Genomic DNA, 24,965 nt, shown 5'->3' with positions numbered 1-24,965 from the left:
AACTCATATCACAAGCCCACAATTTTGTTGTACAAAACGATTGTTTATTTGTAGTTTATGACACTGTAATATCATAAAGCAATATTTGTATGTTGATAAAATGAAAGAACCCACGGTTCATTGCATGAGAATCTTTCTTAAAGTTTGTATAATCTACTTAAAAATAGCAAAGAGAAGAAATGTAAGGACTCGATCGCAAGGAATTCTTTTTTCCCGTTCATAAGCAAACTCCTGCTGCCCATATTCTTGGCAAAACTTACTCATAACAATACCTGTCGGTCGATTTGTTGTAGGCTCCCATTTCGTCACGAAATGATGCGAAATTTAAGTGGAATTTAAATTAATCTGTAGCTTTTCCGTGTGAATTATCCATCGGAAAAGGTAATGCATGCGTTGTTTGCTTTTCGGTGTATCCCTAAACCCATGCAAATTCCCATCTACGATAACATTAAGTTCGTTTAGGCACCACCACACTGTCTAAAATCAGTTGAAGATTATGTTCTTCTCTTGCAACAAAAAAGGGTATATATAATAGTAAACCAACAAGAAACACCCCGAAACAATTGGGATATCTCTGCATTCGGCTATAAGTTGCGTTCGTTCATTCAGAACGTTCATGTGCTGCTGCAGTCAGCGCAAAACAGACGACTAAATAAATTAAGTAACGAATCCGAAGATCTTCTCCTATTTTGCGGCTACTGTCTTGGGGTCCACTGCACCACTTCAACCGGGCGACCGGAGGCGGTTTGGTTTGCAAGTAGCTTTTCTTGCTTTCTACCACACTTCACACTTGTGCTCCGGGTTCATGGGAGAACCCGCGGGGCAGTTAAAGTCCTTTGCAAACTCGTGCATATTACTCATCGGACCGAGCACGCGGAACTGTCCTGGAGAATGAACGCCCGTAGTGATGCGCATTTTCATCGTCTCCGGTCGGTATACCGAGCACCAGGTCTGTGCGGCAGATAACCAGAACATCTGCTCCGGGCTAAGGTTTAGTCCCGGGAGGCGAGGTTCGGGGCCATGCTTTTCGGCCCACTTGCGGTACGCGTAGTACGCCTCTTTGATGCCACCATTGTCCGCAATGTTCTCACCCTGCGTGTTGATACCGTTCAGATTTAGCTTCACGTTCGGTTCCGTGTAGTTGCCATACTGTTCAATAATGCAACGAGCCTTCTCCAGATAAGCTGTTTTGGTGTCCGATTGCCACCAGTCAACCAGATTACCGTTCTTGTCAAACTGTCTACCTTGGTCATCGAAGCCGTGAGTAATCTCGTGACCGATGACAAATCCGATCGCACCATAGTTCATGTACTTCGGACGATCGTACGAGAAGAACTGACCTTGCAGAATACCGGCCGGGAACTCTGTGAATAGGAAACTTACGATCAGTAGACGATCCAATGAATTACAGAGTGTCTCACTTACGAATGCTGTTCTCGATCGACGAGTAGAAAGCGTTCACGATCGCTGGTCTAGAGTGCGTGATCCAATCAGTTTTGTTGACCGGGATGCGTAGCTTCTTGAACGCTTTTGTCGTACCAAATTTGTTCATGTACAAGATTGTGTTCAGATAGGTGGTATCTGATTGGAACTCCAAGTCCTTGTAGTACTCGGCAATCTTTCCATCGTCCATCAATTCGTCAGGATAGCCGATGTGGGTGGCCATGGTCGAAACCTTCTCCAACGCGGACACGCGCGTTACCTCATCCATCCAATCGACCTTTTTCAGAATGTCTACGAACACGCTCTTGATGTCGTTTACCATGTCCAGTGCGGCACGCTTCGAGTCCTCTCGGAAGTACTTCCGGATGTATAGTGCACCGACTGATATCGGCAAGCTGCCAGAGGTAATGTCAACACATTCCTTCCATCGAGGCTCCTGCTCTTGTTTACCGCTCAGTGCGGTACTGTACTGCAGTTGTCGCTTACGTAGCTTTTCCGTTAAGAAGAACGACGAGAATCCGCTGATGCGCCACATCACGTAATTAGCCATTACGCGCTTTGGTGTGTTCTGTAGCAGCGGTCCCAACTGTTCCATGAACGTGGGTACACTCACAATGATAACTTCTTCCTCGCCAATCACAATGCCGGTGTCCTTCAGGATGGCGTTAAAGTAATCCAACCAGTTGGTGTACGAATAGCGCTGCTGGAACTCTTTCACCGTCATAGGATTGTAGAGAGCGGTAGCATTACGACGCTTTTCATTTGGCAGTGAAATGTTAGCCAATGCCATCTCAAAGTTGAGTGAATCGAGCAATTCCCGTTTGGCGCGTTCTTCTTCCGCACCCAACAATACGGCCATATCAACCATGTAGTCGTAGTAAGCGGAAACAATAGGGTTTTCCATGCCCTTCACGAGATACTCTCGGCTAATGCCTAGCGAAGCTTGATCAGTCTGGGAAAGAAGACGCATGAAATGAAATCTTCGATAATTCTTATCCAATGGGGGATGTTCTCGCTTATAAACTTACATCAATGATACGGCGCGTTGAGTTCTTCAAATCGCTTCCGATGGAGAAATCGAAAAAGTAATCCGTGCTGTAGCCATTGTTTCGGAAATCTTTCACCGATTTTACCCACGACCAGGATGAATCCAGATCCCAGCTATCTCCCTTCAGTACGGGCCATCCTCCGAGAACGTCCAGTATGTCCAACAGTGGCTTAATTCCCTTCTCCTCGATACGAGCTGCGTGAAAAGAATTCCGCCATCTGTTAGACATCATTTCGAATATCGAACCAAAAGAATTGTTTTTCTTCTACTTACTTTTGTTCATGCACAACTTGTACAAGTTCTTGGCGAGCTTGAATGGTGTCGCTTCACTATCGGAGATGTCCTCGCTGACCAGTGATCGGAGCTGCTGCTGCAGACGATCGCCAATCACAGAGAACGTGTTTACCGAAACCTTCTCGTCCGGGATGGTTGTTTCTTTGACAAACTTGCCACAGGCGTAGTTGTAGAAATCGTCGCACGGTTCTACCTCCTGGTCCATCTGGTCGAGCGCCTTCGAAGCTGTTCACGTAACGACGGAGCATTTAGCGATCGCATTTTTTAAGTGTTTCAAATCAATACTAACCAGAATGGATGCATCCTGGCGTGAGGCAGATATCTTCAACACTCTTTTCAGTGACACCGTTGTATGCGTTGGGATGCTTGGACAGTGCCTTGCCACGTCTTCCGGCGGTCAAGGGTTGAGCTGACGATGAACTACTTTCACCTGTGAGAAAGCAAGCAAATATATTGTAAGTCACAATCACTAACACAAACATGGAAGGTGCAGATGAGATCTGTTAAGGAAAATTGCAAACCATTTGCACACGCCGTTAAAAGATCTTTTCAACCGGAAGTGCTAATGAACGAGCGTCACAGAGCACACGGTAGGTGCGATGACCATTTTAAAGATCATTGCCACAGTCAAACAAACAGCCAAAACGCACGTACCGGTTGGAAAGGACAATAAACCGTCAAAAGTATGTGCGCACAAAACGATTAACCTCAAAACCTTTATATGGCGATGTCGCAGATTGCTCTGTACACTGTTTTTGGGGAGAGTGATCCTTTGTTTGGAGAACCGTTAAAGTGACCATTTTTTTAAATAATGTTTTATACACATGATTTGCATTTATGAGTTGTGGCAAATTGTTTCATAATGTGAGAACGCATAGTAGAATGAATGCAAACTGATTTGGATCTATACTTTGTGTTTCGATAAAAAGGGTTTTAACTAAATCTCACAATGACATACCATTGAAATTTAAAGCCCACTTTTACTGCGTCGTAAAACTGATTTTGCCTTCCTGAGTATGAAGTTATACTACTTAGAACACGTAATTGAAATATCATAGATAAAAAAGGCGTAAAATTGTAATACGTAGTTTGAAGTTGATTTTATGCATCATCATTAGCGATCATGATTGTTCCTCCTATATGTCCTATAGTTATGGTCTTTCAAGATTTACTTACTTTGAATTCGGTCCGTCAGCACAACGGTGAGCAGCGATATGATTAACGCCACCACGGCTACTCCGCACACGACGCTGATAAGCGTAAGAACCTTTTCCAGCGCGGTTCGGCGACGCCACCAGCTGGGATTTCTGAGGAGAAAGCAATGGGAGACGAGTGTGAGACACATACTACTAAACAGGTCGGAAGAATCTTATTAATCGTGGACAGGATTCGGCAACCAAGCTTACTGCCGTAGCTGTTCTGGGTGTCTTATCGCACGCGGCGTGCCTAAAATACCACAGGGTCTTTGTCGGGTGATACAAATGAATGGGCAGTAATTATGATACACCAGGATGACCTTTGCTGATGTACAACCACCGCATCAGTATAACGCAAGACAAACTCTGTGTGTGTGCTTTACATGCTTATTGTAAAAAGTTGTTTATGCTGACATGCGACGAAACTAAAATGGAAATTCTTCCGCATGGCCTCCACACGTCGTTCTGAAGTGTTGTTATACACGCACTCGGTCAGCGGCAGTCAGCATTCTTACTGTAGAATTTTTGTTCCCATATTACTTGCAGTATTAATAGTATCGTTCTCATCCTCCAAAATTATTAATGACCATGGAATAGAGATGAATGAAACTTTCTACACCAACCATGCAGTTTTGCACGAGATGATCACGATGGTTGTGTCATGATCATGGAAGCCACAAACGTTAAGTATTGCGTTTTCTGAATTGGTGGGTTTAGTTTTTTATCTGATACCAACCACAAACGAAAGAAAGTTGGTCAGCATTTCGTCTGTAGCTCGGCAATATTTTGTTTTAATAAATCAGGAGAAATAAACATGCCCTTCTTTTTTGGTCACTCCTTGTAGGTTACCTTCCCTACAAAATGTTTCAGTGTCACTGGTAAGCATCAACGCCAACCCGAGGCGGTAAACCCGGTGTCAGTGTTATCGTTTTAGTTTTGAAAACAACTGTATCTTGTGAAAAAGGTCGCGAATGTGTGTAGGCCGAGCCCACCTGTTATGTTTTTTTCGTTCAGTCACTTCCCTTGCATTCACAGCGGATTTTTTGGAACAAATGAAATACATCTTCAGCCTGCCATGTGTAACTTACTTGCCGCTGAACCGCTCGTAACCGATCGGGATGTCGTCGGGGTCGAAAATAGAGTTGCGCGCTCGGCGCAGTTCCTCGAGTACCATCATGTGCTGTTGTGTAGTTTACTAACCAACGGTTGATCAGCACGCGAAAATGTGCTGGGGCGTATGATTGAAGCGTTGGTTAGCAAAAAAATTGTTTGTTTTTTTTTGGGTGGATTCTTTCTGAACTATTGTTATTCGTTCTGGCCAGTTCGAGGTCGACGCATGATCAATTGGAAGAGAGTGAAATATTTAACAATAATAATAGATCACAAAAGAGCGATCATTCAACTGATCTATTAATTCCAAAAGCAACTCCATATGCCTAGGCATTGTTGGCTATCATCCCCGGTCACGGCACCACAACCAGTGGGATATTGCACTCGTCCATCTTAGAACGGAACCGTTCTTTCTCGAGGAAAAGTTTCCATCTAGCAAAACAAAATAGAAAATGCCACTCAGCGGTACCATGGAACTGGTTTTAGCATCAGTCAGCGCAGGGTACGGAGCAGCAAATAACATAAAATACGTGAAACACACAAATACGCACTCACACACCTCCACGGTATAACGGTGCCCGAAACAGGAAGATGCGAACACAGAACGCACGGAAGAAGCTGCTGACCCCAAAAAATGTTGGAAAGTTCTATACCGTGCAGTGCTGTCCGAGGTTTTTTTTGGATATCTTTGCATGTTTAAATCGGAAACAGCTTAAAATGTCAATTTTTGAAGCCTTTCTCCTTTCCCATTTTTGCATGAGATTGCACACTAAAGCTTGAAAGTTCGGTTAAACGGGTTAAGTCTGGCTAACGGAGCCGGCTATTGTCCCGGGGTGTTTTGAATTGCCTCAGGGTACCAGAATATCCCAGCAGAAATCCGTTACTTTAGTTGCTCGTTTGGGACGATCGTAAATGTTGGTGCGATCACGAGAAAGGACGGATGGAAATTAACGCCAATCGGTTTATGTCGACAGAACGTGTCTCACAAGGTGAACATTTTTCAGGATGTTATTAAACCAAAACATACCATAACAGTATCCACTTTGGTGTTTCATTTTTTATTAAATTGCTATGACCATTTGGCGGAAGTAAGGCAAAATAATTACCATTCAGGCAGTGCCCTAACTCATATCGCTCCGTCTACTGATTAAGTGTAGAAACGAAATCGTTAAACACCCTGCACGACCGACGTAATATAAACAGTGCGAAACGGTACATCTAAACATCGGATATGGTGGCAAGTGACGCGAGTTCGTCGCATGTGCACTCGTTTAAGTGGAACTCGCAGCGATCCCAAGCACTGTTACAAACCGTTGTGTGCGGACACATTTAGTGGACGAAGCTTTAGTGTCGCATGTGTGTTTACACTGTCGGAAGCGGGGTGTGCACTGTTTGCAGTACGATTTAGTGGGGAATTGAAGTAAAATAAATAAAGGAACTATTTTAATACATGAAAAACTATCATTTGCAAATGAAAGCACTGGAGTGCGTCAAAATGTTTGTATAGCCGTTTTGCATTAACCCATAACTGAGTATAAAAAAACAAAATCCACAACTGAAGTCATTAAGGTCGTCACACCTGACCACGATTATGCGCGATTTTGTGTTTTCGGTTCTAGAGTGGCCAGCACAAAGCCAGTTTCGGTAGTCAAATTGTGCTTAAAGCAGTTAGCCGAGCGAGACATAATTAATTTTTGTGCTATCTAGTGCATGTATTTTTCATTTTATGATGATTGGCCTAGAACAACAACGTTTTATTTAGATTTATTTAGATATAACTAAACAATTCTGTAAATGCTACAATATTCTGTCGATCATTCATTAAAATTTATGCAATATTTTTCCACCGCCTACGGGTTACTTGTGATGGGTACGATATTATCGGTCCACCGTCTGTCCGATCATATCTGACCAGTTCCGCAAAGGGTTACGTAATGGTACCGCATACTTCCATCGCGGTGAAAACATATTTTCATGCACGATTACGATGGACACCGCATAGACCATTACCTGCGAACCGGTTGCACGGATGATTGGTGTAGAAGCATGACGATGCCCGACCACACTGGGCGAAACATATGTCAGACTTTCGATCCGATCGATCTCTCGATCCTCAATAGTTAGGAAAATGGTTTGATTTCCGAAAAGAAATGCAAAACTATTACACCGGCGGGTTGTGGTGTCGTTGACATGGGTGGCAAGTTTCATGCAGGTGGTGCTGCCACTCTGCATAGCACGTCTTTGGATCCCATAAGTGTCCGGTTTCTGTGTGACCGCTGGTGGCACGAAACACCCGTATAAGGAAGTGGTGTAAAAGAAATTCACGCAACATGGTTGAAAATTTGCTAGACACTAGACAAACGACTTCGTCGTTAATGTCATCGGACCCAGCACCAACGGCCAGGGCGAAACATTTTCTCTCCATTCCATTTCCAATCGCGAGGTTTTCGAGCCGTACGCGATACATAGGCTTCCCATTACATCGCGGGGTCAAACATCCCCATCACTTCCACCTTCATTGAGTGTGACGCTAATGGCCCTTGTGGGGCCCTAGTGTCTAATGTTTAGTTTCCGATCGAGCTGGCTTCCGCTAGCCGCTGTGCTTCGTGCGCAACATCGTAACAGATTGACGGCAGGATTGAACCTTCCTCCCACCGTACGTTGGCAGCATTTTTACGATTATTGATAATTATTATTATGGGTTCCTCTGCCGTCCGTTCAATGACGCCACCTTCGGCGACGCAAGCGCTAACCCTTGACCGGGAGACCGCATTTTGTCTTGAGTGAAAATCACCAGGGACAATCGCGTTCATTTGCTTCGCGGGCCGCATCTTTGTAACTGGTCCGAGATTTATTGTCGTTTGTAATGCACTTTGCTAATTGAATGTGTTGCCCTTCCAGTTGTGATTGGGACTTTCGATGTGTGTGCCGCGTGATATTTTTTTGTGTGTGCTAACAATCTCACCGACGTGCTGGACAAGCAACAGTCAAGTGGTGGACATTACGGGAGTTGCAAACCCGTGACGTCGTCATGCCCTGACGCGGCACTTGATGGCCGCTTCGGTTGGCTGCAAAGTGCCTTGGCCCTGCCCGTTCGCTACGCTAAAGGTTGTCACGCTGCACGGCACTGGCCGTAAGGTTATCGGTGCAATTTGTACCATTTGGCAGTGCGGACGACGTACACGCTTACGGACGTGATGTCGTGTTGCCAGCACCTTCTACCTCTGCAACGGACTGTCCACAGGTCTACCAAGATCGACCTTTGGTGATTGAGCCAATGATTTATACAATAGACCACAGGTTCACTTTCCACCAAGAGTTTGGGGGGGCCAACAATCATCAGCCGCGCACGGCACGAATCGATGAGTTTGCAATGCAAACAACGTACAAACACCGCAGCTGCAACCCACTTCGCGTCAGCTTCAGCACACCCGCGGACCTAGACGACCGTGACGAACTTATGGATATCGAGAGCGGTACCCCTACCGAATGCACGGCAAATTGCTAAATTCTCACACGCAACAAATTGATTGACTAATTTCGCGAGCTTTTTGACGATCGATATACCGGTCGAACGATTGGCCACAACTACACCGTGGCACATCAGATTTCGCACTGCTAGATGAATTCAGAACAACCGTCAATGCATCTGCTTCGTCAGACGAACGGTGAGGCCCCCCTTTAGAAGTCAAACGTAAGTACTCAAACATGGTAACACGCTGCTGATATAGATAAGAAACACTCGTATTGCAGCTCGGGTTTTGTTTGTAAACTGACAAGATCGTTCCCGTTTGTAGTGCCTAACCGCTCCGTTGGCCATTTTCCTTGTCTTGCCCTTTTGGTCGTATGTCACACATGGCAGAACGTGGGCTAAGCTGTGGTGAGAATGTGAGCGCCTTAAGTAGATTGCTTTTCCTTGAACTTGATGCGCCGCAGGGACAATACCGTACGCGGATTCGACTACTTATCGCGGGTGCTTGGAAGGCGCAGACGGAGGCTGGTAATTGGGCACCGATATGGACGGCTCGGTACATCTACGTGTGACATGCGGTTAGAGTTACAACTTGCTCAGTAAATGCTACAATTAGGACGTTGTCGCTTAGGCTGAACCTAGAACCCTATCACGTTTCGTTCTATCAGCGTGTGTAGGGTAACGTATGTATTGCGTCAACTGAACAGTAAATAGAAGCAGACAGTACGAGGTTGAATACATGTTTTCGTGGTAGAAATACCCAGCGGAATGTCAGCTTATTTTGTAGCGAACTCTTTGATGAAGATGACAATTTTGATGATCATCATCATTATTATGCATTGATCAGCGAAGAAGATCACATATTTTAATGGTGAGCTAATCCATAAACTCTTCAAGCGCTTAAGGAAAAAGGTCAAACAGATGTGTGTGCGTCTGCTCAATACATCATGAGGTACATAGATTGGAGTAAAGGCGATAACGTTTCAGGCGGGGCGCTTGTAATATCCCAAGTTGAGTATTGCTGCTAACTCATCAATAGTAAAAAAAACGTCAGACAGCCGAACAGACATACAAACGTGACGTGGCAAAGTAGCAGTATTACCTCACATAATGGATAATCCTATTTTTTGTGGACCGCGTGGACCTGAAGAATCGTGCGCTCTAGGCGCTTAGGTAGCCTTGAAATGCTTCTTCTGTATGTGTTTTCGCGTAGATCTTTTTTTTATTTGGTTGGCAAAATGATTGGTATGAAGCTTCGCTTTACGCATTGCAACAGGTAGTGTCTGTAGTGTCTTTAAAGGCTTATGGCACAAGGAACTAAATAGCAATGACACCCGATGTTATGAAGTTACCACACACGTCAACAAAAAAATCTCCCTGTAGTAAACTCCTGCAATGGAGGAATTGGTACTGCGTACCAAGCAATTAGAGGTACCCTCTGTTTTTCTTTCTCCATGTTCTACCCACCATTTGGCGGTGTTTATTTTGTTCTAAAGAGTAAATAGAATTATGAAACAGCTTAAAATGCAGGGCAGACGGTTTATTGTGGGGACGTCCTTCCTGGTGGAACTGCGCGCGAGAGTCGCATCAAAAATGCAAGCCTGAAGGATAATCAACCCGTGTATATATTGCATTTGTCCTTGCCCCTTGGTGTCCCTTACCGGTGCCGGTTGCTTCCTCGTCTAACCGCTCGATCCCAGCGGAACCTTGTGTGGTTTATTATGCATTCCAAAGAGGACACCGGGGACGGTAGACGGTGTACATTGCGATTGTTAGTGTTGTTACTCACTGTCACTACGGGTGTTCAGGGGTAACTTTCATTGTAATGCAAAGAGACTCATCGCGTGAACGCACCTCAGACGGCACCGTTCGACCATGTGTCAAGGAGTGGTTCACCTCACCGTGTGACTTTAATGGGTTTGTTTGTAATGTTTTGCCATACACCTAACGATACTAATCCACGATCCAATCCGCGTTGCGTGCGTACATTCCTTGCCGCATTTCCCGGCATATTCCTCTGCACTCCCGGGAGCATGGGATAGTATGGGAAGGATCTCATTATCCGCAGCGTGCAACGTGCTGGTTGGGCGAAGTAGTCACTTCGATTGAGCCCTGCCTGTGATAGCGATTTGATCTCTGGAGTGAATGTGGTTCCGGTTTGGCCATTTCCGGTAGGGATATTGCTGCATGTTCGAAATGGGCCACGATGACCCCTGTTATGGGCCGGTGTCATGCAAGCGATCCATTTCGAAGTTCACGCGGTTGCTTGGGGCAGTCTACGATGGCGGTGCAATTTACAGCACCGGAATGCATTCCACATCGGTGATAGTGGGCCTTGTCACGCATTCGGTGTAGTTTTTGGTAACGTGATACGCAAAAGCCTTGTTCGTTTGCGAAAGAAAAGAAATTCGGAACAGAACAGAACTGTACGATGACGCTTTTAAGAATTGGTTCCCCGTGGTTTAGATGGGTGTGTATCGTAAATAGCAACAGGGAGAATGTGCCACTCCTGATTAAAGTAAGACATTAACAATGAGGCAAGGTGCGCTATCTTTGGGGAATGGAAAAAAGACCAATAATGTAACTACAAAACCGAACGATATTCTTTTGCTCTTTAATATCTAGGTCGTAGCAAAGTGGTTTTTGGTGAATTTACACCACTTACAACGGCCCTGTTAGTCATAGCCAGTGCGCTTGTTTGTACATTCTGTGAAGTTAGGGGATCTCCTCAATGCCACCTACAGCACCCCGTACCTTGTGTTAGAATTATGTACTAACAGCTTGCCTTCATGATGTGCCATCGTACTAAAAAAAACCATAACATACACAATCTCTGGATTCTCTGGATTCATGCGCACGGGTTAAGGCCAATGTTTGCACCACATAAACACATCAACTGTACGACGACATTTTTCCTTACCGAATCCGAATAGATTAATCATTTCCTCAATCAATCATCGAAAGGACCTACTTGTTACAGACTGTCTTCGTTCACGATGTTCACACGTTTGCGGTGTGTTCCGTTTCCGGCAGTATCGGGAATGGGATGGTGAACTATATTCAAAGAACGGGAACCTCGCATCTTGTCGCCATACCGATTTTGCAGTACTGTTAGTGAATCCGGGAAGGGTTCGGTCAATTGACCAGAGCGGAGAGCATGTACTGGGAATGGTTAGATACAAACCAGAAACCAGCGCGGGAAAAACTTTCCACTTGCACTAACACACGTTTTGAACCAATACTTAAATTCAATATTTATTATTTCCGCCATCCATCATCGGGCCCAGGGAAGGTGTACCGTTTGGAAGAGATAGTAGGGAAAGGCGAATGTCACAGCATCCGTTTCCGATCGAACGCTGGGAAGAAGTATTTCCCAAATCTGCATGCGGGAGTTTTTGAATTTTTTGTTGGAAGCTGCTTGCTCACTTCTTCTTGTGCAGCACCAACCTCGGGGGAGCTTTAACCTTCGACTGGGTAAAAGCGGGTAATTCTATTCAGAAATGAAGTTTTATTTCAGCGCGGTAACCATTTTCGCAACTCATGCTCACCGCACCGCCAACCTTCCTACTGTTACGGTGCAAAACCGATTGCCAGTGATCAATCTCCAGTTGTTTTGCACATCAAACGATCGTTGGTAATGAACAGCACGCGGTTTATTAAAACGCTACCCAAGCTCTTTTACCGCTGTTTTCGGGTGATGATGGATCAGTGATGATTAAAACCTTCAAAAAACTACGCCATCAGTAATCGAGAGATGGAACTCGAAAAAAAAAATATGATCATCAAGTTGCTTAATTGTCGACCGGCGTAAAGTTGCCACAAGCTATTCTTCGCTACCAGTATGAAGCGCGAAACATCATATGGTCGGCAAAAATTGTTTGAAAATTTTGCCCCATCATGGCACCTAAAACCCTGCGTTGGAAAGAAACGATCTCGGACTAGCGTGCTTGATTTAGTGTGACCTCTAGTGGACGAACGCCTAAAGCAGGTGAGGTTTAACTCATCACCCCAGAGGTTTGTGACTCAATTGATATGGTAATGATTAACAGCGAAGAACGACCCATAGTTGATCGTATTGCGTGATCGTGACGATACACTAGCAATTCACTTTCGCACTGCTGCGTGTATTATCCACCCTGGGAATCATAGTTCAATGTACGGTATACAGAAACCTAGCGTCCGGGAGAAAGGTGCCGATGGCGTGACGTTAGCAGTGTTACCATTTTAAATGTATCTATCCGCCATGTTTTTCACACCCGCTTGTCGGCATCAGTATAACAACCTTCCGGTGCTATTTGTTTCAGCTGCTACAAATTGTTTGCAGTTTCGCATGGGACATCCCCAGTTCCATTGTGCGTAGTGTTGCAACCGGGAAACTAAACAACGAGTCACAAAGCAAATGTACACTCATTTACTACGACAATGCTGCACAAACATCTGAAGAAGCTCTCTTGCTTATAATCTAGCACACCAAATAGCCATGGTGTAACAAAAATGCAAGCTGCATCTCATTTCTTTGCATTACTTTCCCCATTACTTGCATTTGCATTACTTTAAAATAACAATCAACTGAATGCGGTTTACTTTCGAGTGCACCTTGAATGGTGTTTTGATCTACACCGAGTTTGATGTACATTTCTCAGGCCTTCAATTTTGAATGCACAAACTCTTCCGGTGGACGGCAGATACTTCCTTTCGACGTTCGAAATGTCTACACAACTCTTATTGGTAATAACAGCAGCTTGAGATGCTCCCATCCGTATCCACCACTACAGAGGTGAAGTCATTTCGGTGTGGGAATTGCATAATACTTTGAATTTTTGTTGCTATTGCTTCTTGACTCTTTTAATAACGTAATGAAATGAAGAGTGTACAATGTGAACTGCTCACACAAGACAAGTGGGTTTTGAAAGCTTGTCAGGTTCATTACTATCGTGAGAATGGTGAGTCGAAAAGCAAAAGCATTTTAGTCTGGTTGTTGCTTTATAAAATCTGTTTCAATAAATTTCGACACGCGTGTCCAAACGTGTCGGGCGGCACCGCGAACACAGGTCACCTGCCGTACAGTTGCGGGAAAAACCTGACTTTCCTCGCAGGGCTTAGAAACCGGTCTTCGTACGAATGTTGAATTTCATCTCGATTTGGTTTAGTTCAGTAACTTGCGTCTGTTGGGCGCATGTCTCCTGGCTATCAAAACACCATCCTTGAATCATGCACATGCGATCGAAAAACTGATCGGTGCGTTCAGTTATCGTTGGAGTGAGCTTTGATATCGGTGCACCAGACTCTAATCCAACGAATATATTCTAGGCTTCTCCTGTTTGAGGATCACGATCGTGTTCAGGAGATGTGTTAACACTACGTCCGTTCAGCGACTTCTTGACTATACAGATCGTCGGTGTCGTATGCAATGAAGCTGCGGACAGTGTGAGAAGTGTTTGAAGCCGATTGTACATACTATCCTACAGCCCGTGGCGTGATGACTTTCCTAGGGAAACGATTAGCAAACGAATTAATATGGTCGACGATGGGACACTGACGGCCATCGTTTTGCGCAGTTCGTGGAATTCGGAATAATATTACTGTGATGATTTATGTATATTGCTTACTCAAATAGAATGTTGTATCCAATGGAAGGAATAATGATGCTTGAGGAGATGTGAATATTCCAAAATTCTTGAAAGTTATAAAAACTCATCATTTTACAACCGTATTTATCAAGAAAAATCATTGAGTTTTTCTTGAAACTTATGGTTTGATTCATAAGCAATTATTGAGATTTTCATGCTTAACGGAGCATCATGCACCAAGAAATTTGGAACGTTTTTGGAACTGGTTCTAGAAGATTAAAACAATAGATTTTTATTTAAATTACGTTTTTCTTATATCATTTGGAGAAAACATACTTTCCAGACAAAACAGTGCTTGCGATCATATATAGGGTTATATGTCATCCAATTCCTAGTCCAAGACATTTTCCATTTAGAAGTTCCCCAACCTAGTTACAATAAGGAGAACTTTTCCTTTTTACTTTACAAAGATAGAACTCCTTATTTACATATTAAAACCATACCGCGCTGTAAGTTAATTAGCAGTTGATGGATTCCCGTACATTTGTCGAAGTTTTCTTGTCGAATGCGTAACAAACCAGTCTGTTTCATGGCGAAATACCAATTATCGAAGGTGAGTCATACAAAACGAGATATACTACAGAGCACTGCACTCGATTCAAGCTTGCGAAGATGTACACAGTAGTTAAGCTGGCTGGAATCAATCGATAGACACCATGTAGTGTGCATATGGAAGGGACAATCGTTAACACCACAGCTGGTCAGCAGACCGCTTTTAGACCACAATCCAAACATCATCATCTGTTGCAAGTTTACATACAAAACTCCTCACGAAAGTTGGACCGAAGACATACTGAGAGTTTGCTCATTTAAGATTCAGCGTTTTGTTCATGTCTCAAAGGTTAAAAAACCGGTTGCCTAAGGGCAATACTGTTGACCAGAGGGCAATCACAAAACGAAGACGCACTCTTCCACTTGTTGTATTTTCCTGTCGACAAATAGTGCCCACCAGTAGAGTGTGAGAAACATAAATTTTTGCCTCACCTGGCTTGATCAAATTTATTCCTAACCAAGAAATGTGTGCAAAGAATGATTGAAAGTAGGTACATAAGCCTAGTTAAGTGCAGTTCTCAGAAGCTAATCGTTCCTCGTTTTACTAATGGTCACTACACTGGTTTTACCCTCAACACACATTTAAACTTTATTTCTTTACGGTGAATTAGCAAAAAAAAGGAACCGTATTTGAGTTTTCTATTTGATGACACCCAGTAAAACATTTCTTTTCGCGCCAATAAATGACGAAACGGTTTCTCCAGTGGTGGAGAAGCGGGAAGGTAACTACTAACATTGGCCACCGGAACATCGGGTACTTTATCGTTTATCATCGGTTGTTGCACACTGTACAATAAAAGCGTGTCAAGTAAACTCCCGCTGACCGGACTTCCCGTACCAGTGAAAGCTTTTTTTCCAATCGCGCGTGTTTCGTAATAGCACGGCACAATTTGCACCGAATTCCACACGACTGTGTCGATCGTGGTTTTTGATTTGTGTAGTTTATCATTCCACTCGCCTGCTGTTAAACACAACGTGTGTGTACACTTTGTTTGTTGTTTCCTTTGTGTGTGGAGTTATTTTTTTTGTTATCTTCAAACCTGCCGCTTACTTTCACTGATGGCGGTTAAAAGGTGTTCAGATATCGAGCAGTAAGTAATCGGACGGTTCCGGGCGGAAGGAGCGAACCTTGCGTTTCCGGCCATGAGGAAATTGTCGATGGTTTGTCTTTCGGCAAAAATGTTATGCTCGATGTATTGTAGTGCGCCTCGGTGGCTTTTTGCATGCAACATGCAACCTAATGGCCCATTAATGTGTATGCATGTGCTGGGAGTGGGAAGAAAAGGGAGTAACTATTCAAAAGAAAACAAGCGACAAGTCTTTATGGCTTGTAGGAAGAATTATGGATAACCAATCGGTACCCGCAAGTGATCGGTTTACATTCGATTAGCATACTTTACACTCAACACATTATCACCATTTTTTTCAGGTCAATTAAACACTTCTAGCATTAGTACATCATCAGCGATCAGACTCTTTTATGAGCAAGATGACAAGTCGAGGAGATCTAATTTCTAAAGAAGTTGTACAATTCTCACAATTGGTGGTACGTACTTGATAACCGTCTGCATCGTATTGCTGGTCATTTGGGTTGGGTGTTGCTGTACAGCTACGGCACCGATCTTCACTTATTCTTCCGCAGATCACTTGGCGAATCACAGCCACGTGAGCCAGACGCCCCAATTTATAGTCGGAAATTTAACGACACCCTGTCCTGATAGCGTATTCCGGTGCCGGCACTACGGGATCTGCTGCAACCTATATGCCCTTCACGCCCTATCACTCCTAATGCCACCCGCTGGTCATCACACGCAATCGGCACACTGTGTCGTCGGGTGGTGCTGAAGATAATTTTTTGGTGTCAATGCTGTTGTGCTATGCCGCGACCAGCAGACCACAACCGCCGGTGGTGGACGAAAGCTCAATATTTTAAAGCTCCGTTCTGTGGAGTTGGGGTTGCGTGAAACGCACTCACGCAATGCTAATGGGCACCGCACGTTGGAAGAATTTTAAAAAAGTCTCACATGCACACAGACACACACAGACACATTCGTACACAGGCACACACACAGCCAATACACGGTCGTGTATGATGCACAACGGAAAATGCGAGTGTACGACCGCTTCGCGAGGTCGCACTGCTACGGAGGAACTGAAACGGTTTGTCTGCCAGTTGCGTGCATTTATAGCATCGGGTGGAGTTCGCGCTACCACCCCGCCCTACCCCACCTCTCCTTTACGTCGTTGTTGTGCCTTTCTCCCTTTTCCCTTGGGCCCAACTCGGTACAGGGAGGTTGTTGGAGCGCTGTTGTTTGTTTGGGATGGTTTTGCTCTCCGTGGCCGTGAACACCGGTCGGTCGGTCTTTGCTCGTTCGCGCTCTTCGAATGCTCTCTGGCAACTGACTCTCACCCGAACTGATGCGTACGTCTTGGATGGTATCACAAACGATCCTCAATCCCAACATCTTTCTGGTATAGTAGGATTGCGGAAGATGATCTTCAAAGCTCTTTTGGGCGATCAGCAAATTAAAAAATGGGAGTCCTGTTCTTGAGTTAAATATTGCGTGCAAGTTGTTTTGCTACATGTTGATGTTATACTAATGGTAATCTAAATTGAAATAATTTAAATTGCATTCGAATCATATTTTAAATTATTAATAAAATATACAGACGCATTTGAGGCATATACAGCCGCATATACAGACGTACATTTGTATGTGCTAAATATTGTTTTTTTTTTAAGAGAAGTAATACAAATTTGACATTAAGTTCTAGATTATGTGAAACGAATCATAAAACGGAATAAACTAAAATAAACTAAAAGAAAAGAAAAGAGGTCGGTACTTTCTTTCGTCCATTTTGTGCTGGTCTGATCTGGTTTGATCTGGACTCATCAGCAAACTTATCCTGTCCGATCTGCCACCTTCTTCGATCGGTCGCCTTAGCTGTGAAACTAGTTTTTTTTTCATTTGTATGTTTATACCAGTTGTTATCTTGTTCTCTTCTCATCTCATCTCCATATATTGTTCGATAAATTATTGTTTCATGATCAGCTGATAATTTCGCTAACGGCATTAAAAAGAATCCCCGTTAGCCTTTCCCTCCTGGTATCGGCAATTGGCTCGAAAGGACAACCATGTGTGGTGACATTCGGTGCGGTCTGGGGAATAGTTCGCGGGATAATTTTCCACCAACAACCGGTCGGTGCTGCGCGGTTCTTGGCGAGCGTAATTATCAATGAAATAATTGGTGCACTGGATCGTTCAACTAATAACGTCGAGTGGTCGTCTCGTTGCTAATGAGTAACTGTTGACCTATTCGGGAACTGGAAATGGTTCTACTGAACTTTTGCCGGTAGCCATCGGTGCCCATCGGCTGACCGATCAAATATGCTAAACTGTGCTATTGTTCCTCTTGGAATGAATATGTTACAGCATATTTAACGTTTCAAAGTAGCTGACGGACGACCATGGTGGTGTGATAAACCGTTTGCTTTATTGTAGTCAATGGCGGATTATCCTATGAAATAAGAGTTTATTGTTGTTCTTTCTGTGATATTACTTGTTAAATAAAACTTCGCACATGAGAATAAACTTATTATGGGTCCCGTTCACCCAGTTTTGGATTTATAGATTAGGAAATAGTCTTTTAGGTAAGACATTATGTTGAAAAAGGAGCCAATTTTGTCTTCATCAATTCAAATTAAAACACATTGTGTGATGTGCGTGTTCGATAAATCAATGGTTACAAAACAAACTGTTAAACAAATAATAATAATGAGCTTTTAAATACGTTTACTATAGTATGGTTTGTATTAACGAAGTTTTAAATTTCTAGAATAGAATTGATAGAATTATTTCGAATTGAATTGATTTCGTATCATAGAATTGATTTCGTAGCACTGCGATGTTTTTACAATATTGCTGCATGCAAGTTTCATGCAAGCTGCTTTACAATCTATACGTGCACAGTATCCGAACCTTTAAACCTGGGGTGTCAAACTCGATCCCATGGAAGTCAGCCGTAAATATCCCATCCCTCGTAATAATACGCACCAATTGTGGTCATATATGCATTACTTCATTATATTATTTTTTAAATTAAATTCCAATATGACGACTCATTGCCTTCAATCCGCATTGACTAAATACAAGTCAGTTAAATAGACATTTTTTTCGTTGGGTTGTGTCTTATTCCGGGCATGCTCGGTTGTATGAATTTACTTTATTGCTTTTTTAATGTAATTATGTAGAATTCGTTTTAATTTCTGATCACTATTTGTGGTTCTAATGGTTGAAATCTTTTGGATTCTGGAAATAATTTTTAATCAAGGTAGTTAGCGGACTTTTGACACACATGCCCTAAAGCAGAGGCCGGTACAAGTTTCCCGATTGTTTATTTGTAGTTTATGACACTGTAATATCATAAAGCAATATTTGTATGTCGATAAAATGAAAGAACCCACGGTTCATTGCATGAGAATCTTTCTTAAAGTTTGTATAATCTACTTTAAAATAGCTAAAAGAAGAAATGTAAGGACTCGATCGCAAGGAATTATTTTTCCCTTTCATAAGCAAACTCCTGCTGCCCATATTCTTGGCAAAACTTACTCATAACAATACCTGTCGGTCGATTTGTTGTAGGCTCCCATTTCGTCACGACATGATGCGAAATTTAAGAGGAATTTAAATTAATCTGTAGCTTTTCCGTGTGAATTATCAATGCATGCGTTGTTTGCTTTTCGGCGTATCCCTAAACCCATGCAAATTCCCATCTACGATAACATTAAGTTCGTTTAGGCACCACCACACTGTCTAAAATCAGATGAAGATTATGTTCTTCTCTTGCAACAAAAAAGGGTATATATAATTGTTGGGTGCCTGTGTCTACCGCGCTTGATGTGCCACTCACAAGTGACATTCGATGGTCACTTGGTGACGTGAGTACCCAGACACAGCATCCAGCCGATGAGTGTGCTCTCTTCTCCTGCGACCGTTGCCGAGGACGGTATCGTTTTAGCAAAATCAGATTTTATGTATATTTATATTGTACACTTTTGTTGTTAGAATAAAGTGTGTTAGAAGAACACAATAATAATAGTAAACCAACAATAAACACCCCGAAACAATTGAGATATCTCTGCATTCGGCTATAAGTCGCGTTCGTTCTTTCAGAACGTTCATGTGCTGCTGCAGTCAGCGCAAAACAGACGACTAAATAAATTAAGTAACGAATCCGAAGATCTTCTCCTATTTTTAGGCTACTGTCTTGGGGTCCACTGCACCACTTCAACCGGGCGACTGGTTTGGTTTGTAAGTAGCTTTTCTTGCTAACTACCACACTTCACACTTGTGCTCCGGGTTCATCGGAGAACCGGCGGGGCAGTTAAAGTCCTTTGCAAACTCGTGCATATTACTCATCGGACCGAGCACGCGGAACTGTTCGGGAGAATGGATTTCCGTAGTGATGTGCATTTTCATCGCCTCTGGACGGTATACCGAGCACCAGGTCTGTGCGGCAGACAACCAGAACATCTGCTCCGGGCTAAGGTTTAGTCCCGGCAGGCGAGGTTCGGGTCCATGCTTTTCGGCCCACTTGCGGTACGCGTAGTACGCTTCTTTGATGCCACCATTGTCCGCAATATTCTCATCCTGCGTGTTGATACCGTTCAGATTTAGCTTCACGTTCGGTTCCGTGTAGTTGCCATACTGTTCAATAATGCAACGGGCCTTCGCCAAATAAGTTGTCTTGGTGTCCGATTGCCACCAGTCAACCAGATTACCGTTTTTGTCATACTGTCTACCTTGGTCATCGAAGCCATGAGTAATCTCGTGACCGATGACAAATCCGATCGCACCATAGTTCATGTAATTCGGGCGATCGTACGAGTAGAACGGACCTTGCAGAATACCGGCCGGGACATCTGTGAATAGGGAACTCACGATCAGTAGACGATCCAATGAATTACAGAGTGTCTCACTTACGAATGCTGTTCTCGATCGGCGAGTAGAAAGCATTCACGATCGCTGGTTTAGAGTGCTTAATCCAATCAGTTTTGTTGACCGGCATACGTAGCTTCTTGAATGCTTTTGTCGTACCAAATTTGTTCATGTACAAGATTGTGTTCAGATAGTTGCTATCCGGCTGGAACTCCAAGTCCTTGTAGTACTCGGCAATCTTTCCATCGTCCATCAGTTCGTCCGGATAGCCGATGTGGGTAGCCATGGCCGAAACCTTCTCCAACGCTGAAGCGCGCGTTACCTCATCCATCCATTCGACCTTTTCCAGAATGTCTATGAACACGTTCTTGATGTCGTTTACCATGTCCAGTGCGGCACGCTTCGAGTCTTCTCGGAAGTACTTCCGGATGTATAGTGCACCGACTGATAACCGCAAGTTGCTAGAGGTAATGTCAACACATTCCTTCCATCGAGGCTCTTGCTCTTGTGTACCGCTCAGTGCGGTGTGGAACTGCAGTTGTCGTTTACGTAGCTTCTCCGTTAAGAATGACGACGAGGGTCCGGTGATGCGCCACATCACGTAGTTAGCCATTACGCGCTTTGGTGTGTTCTGTAGCAGCGGTCCCAACCCTTCCATGAACGTGGGTACATCCACAATGATAACTTCTTCCTTGCCAATTGCAATATCGGTGTCCTTCAGGATGGTGTTAAAGTAATCCAACCAATCGGTGTACGGATAGCGCTGTTGGAACTCTTTCACCGTCATAGGATTGTAGAGAGCGGTAGTGTTACGACGCTTTTCATTTGGCAGTGAAATGTTAGCCAATGCCATCTCAAAGTTGAGTGAATCGAGCAATTCTCGTTTGGCGCGTTCTTCTTCCGCACCCAACAATACGGCCAAATCAACCATGTAGTCGTAGTAAGCGGACACAATAGGGTTTTCCATGCACTTTACGAGATACTCTCTGCTAATGCCTAGCGAAGCTTGATCAGTCTGAGAAAGAAGAAGCGTAAAATGAAAGCTTTGGTAATTCTTATCCAAGGGGGGATATTCTCGCTGATAAACTTACATCAATGATACGTCTGGTTGAATTCTTCAAATCGGTGCTGATCGAGAAATCGAAGAAGAAATCCGTACTGTAGCCATTGTTTCGGAAATCTTTCACCGACTTTACCCACGACCAGGATGAATCCAGATCCCAGCTGTCTCCCTTCAGTACGGGCCATCCTCCGAGATTGTCCAGTATGTCCAACAGTGGCTTAATTCCCTTCTCCTCGATACGAGCTATGTGAAAAGAATACCGCCATCTGTCATTAGACACCATTTCGAATATCGAGCCAAAGGAATTGTTTTCATCTACTTACTTTTGTTCATGCACAAGTTGTACAAGTTCTTGGCGAGCTTGAACGGTGTCGCTTCATTATCGGAGATGTCCTCGCTGAGCAATGATCGGAGCTGCTGCTGCAGACGATCGTCAATCACAGAGAACGTGCTCACCGCAACCTTCTCGTCCGGGATGGTTGTTTCTTTGACAAACTTGCCACAGGCGTAGTTGTAGAAATCGTCACACGGTTCTACCGTCTGGTCCATTTGATCGAGCAGTTTTGAAGCTGTTCCAGTAAGGATGTAGCATTTAGTGATCGCATTTTTCAATGTTTCAAATCAATACTAACCAGAATGGATGCATCCTGGCGTGAGGCAGATATTTTTAACACTCTTCTCAGTAACACCGTTGTATGAGTTTCGATGGTTAGACAGAGCTAGGTCACGACCTCCACCGGTCACATGTTGAGCTGACGTTGAACTGCTTTCACCTGTGAGAAAGCAAGCAAATATATTGTAAGTCAAAATCAATATCATAAACACGGAAGGTAAAAGTGAAATCTGTGAAGCAAAAACCAAACCATTTGTTGCATGCCGTTAAATGAAACCATTAATCTAAAAATTTTAATAGGGCGATGCCGCTGATTACTCTACATTGTTTCGGGCGAAGTGGATGTTCGGAGAACCCTTTGTGGCATATTTGCTAAACATCTTAATCATTGATTTAGATTGATATGTCACATAAAGTATAAAGTTCGTAGGTATATCACGCGATAAAATTCAAAACTTCTTCTTTTTGGCGTAACGACCTCTGAGGTCATGCCGGCCATTTCTGGCTTACTAGACTTATTTTTAGCACATAACCGGATAGTCAGTCCTTGCTACGGTGGGACGGTCCGGATGGGATTTGAACCTGGTCCTGCCGTGTGGACCGGCGCCTTTTATCACATGCACCACCGGGCCGCCCCCGAGAATTCAAAACACTCAACCTAAATAAACCGCGCAACAAAAGAATTGCGACATTGCACGTTGAAAAGGTGACCAATTCTGTTGTATTCTTTTTATATACAAACTTTGCGCTTCTGAGTCATTCAAAGTTCTAAGGCAAATAGTTTAATTATGTTAAATTTGCATAGCAGAACGAATGCAAACTAATTTGGATCAAACTTTGTATTATAAAAAAAAAGTTTTTAACAATTTCTCACAATAAATTACCTGTGAATTTTAAAGCTCACTTTTACTGCCTCGTAAAATCTATTATGCTTCCCCAGTATGAAACTGTACTACTTAGAACACTTAATAGAAATAGATAAAAAAGTGTAAAAGTATAATAGTTTGAGCTTGATTTTACCCATCATCATTAGTGATCATTATTGTTTTCCCTATTTGTTGTAGAGCTATGCTCTTTTCGAGATTTACTTACTTTGAATTCGTTCCGTCAGCACAACGATGCTGATAAGCGTAAGAACCTTTTCCAGCGCGGTTCGACGATGCCACCAGCTGGGATTTCTGTGGAGAAAGCAATGGGAGACAAGTGTGAGACACATACCGCTTATTCATGAACTGGTAATTCGGTAGAAAATAAAATATATCATAAGTATTAGTATTAGTAAAAGGAAGTACGAAACATTATGAAAGGGATTGCAATAAAGGTACCCTTCGACAAGCACTCAACAAAGGCAGACGTGTTTTTGCGTACAAATCCGGTACCGGTACAAATGATGAATTTTATCGTGATTTAGCTTAGTTAATAAACTTTTTTTGGACAGTATTTTGGACGTTTTTTTGGACGCGTGACTTCCTGGCTATTTCAAAACTGTCCTTGAATCATATGCATGCGATCGAAAAAGTGCTTGTCCACTGTTGGGGTTTCGTTGGAGTGCGGTTTGGTATCGGGATACCAGACGCTGTACGACTTAGTCCAAACAATATATTTAACCCCTCTTGTATTTGAAAATGGCGGTACGATGGCATTCCGGAGAGGTGTTAACATTACGTTGGTTCAGCTCTTCTTGGTTATACAGATCGTCGGTGTTGAATGCAATGAAGCTCCGGACAGTGTAACAAGTGTTTGAAGTCAATTTTACCTACTACCCTATAGCCCGTGGCGTGATGACTTTCCTAGGGAAACGATTAGCAAACAAATTAATATGATCGATGATGGGACACTTGCGATCATCGTTCTGCGTAGTTCGTGGAATTCGGAATAATATTACTGTGATGATTTATGTAGATTGCTTACTCAACTAGAATGTTGTATCCAATGGAAGAAATAATGTTGCTTGAGGAGTTGTGAATATTTTAAAATTCTTGAAAGTTATAAAAACTCAACATTTCACAACTTCGTTTATCAAGAAAAGCCATTGATATTTTCTCGAAACTTATGGTTTGATTCATAAGCGATATTTGGGATTTTCTTGCTTATTGGAGCATCATGCAGCAGGGACATTTCCGGAATAAATTTTCGTTTCCAATTTTTAAACCTATAAGTTGAAGCAATAAACATTTTTTTATCTGTTTAAAATTTATCAAAAGACACCATTGTGCATATATGAAAAGGATATATTTGAATAACTTGTAGCATCATAGCCAGCCTAGCTGGTCAGCAGAACTTGTTTGGACTGCAATCCAAGCATCAAACCTGTTGCAAAATTTTACAACCGTAAAGTGGACATAATACATTTTGGCTAAAGTCTGAAACACGACCCCCCCCACTCACGGCACTCATTTTTGACGTACAGGGTGGTTCCGTGGTTTTGCACCGTGGTGCGCATCCGTAATGGTGATGGTTGCGTACTTTGTTTATTATTGTCGTTCAAAATGCATGTAACGGACAAGCGATCGGGTCCGCAGGTTCAGTTTAGCAAATGCTAATAAACGATATTTCACGTTGCGCATGTGCCGCTTTCTTTTGTGTTCGTTTATTCTCGACTACT

General features: G+C 43.3%; 1 protein-coding gene across 18 annotated transcripts in view; it reads right to left on the bottom strand.

Moving 5' to 3' along the window:
* Positions 1-22: 22 nt before the first annotated feature.
* The window catches only part of LOC125765416 (neprilysin-2), a 61,399-nt gene continuing 36,456 nt past the window's right edge, over positions 23-24,965 (bottom strand). For 3 of the 18 annotated variants that reach the window (XM_049430533.1, XM_049430534.1, XM_049430543.1), the window contains exons 3-7: positions 3,075-3,215; positions 2,765-3,010; positions 2,472-2,686; positions 1,426-2,395; positions 23-1,364 (exon numbers count right to left, since the gene is read on the bottom strand). In XM_049430533.1, the coding sequence (XP_049286490.1) occupies positions 775-1,364; positions 1,426-2,395; positions 2,472-2,686; positions 2,765-3,010; positions 3,075-3,215 (2,162 nt within the window). In that variant the 3' untranslated portion in view covers positions 23-774. The other 15 variants (XM_049430532.1, XM_049430542.1, XM_049430524.1 and 12 more) reach the window with 14 other exon arrangements.

The sequence above is a fragment of the Anopheles funestus genome, chromosome 2RL (genome assembly GCF_943734845.2).
Source record: "Anopheles funestus chromosome 2RL, idAnoFuneDA-416_04, whole genome shotgun sequence".
NCBI lineage: Eukaryota > Metazoa > Arthropoda > Insecta > Diptera > Culicidae > Anopheles > Anopheles funestus.
Note: the sequence above shows the minus strand (reverse complement) of the source record. Positions and strands in the feature narration are given on the sequence as shown.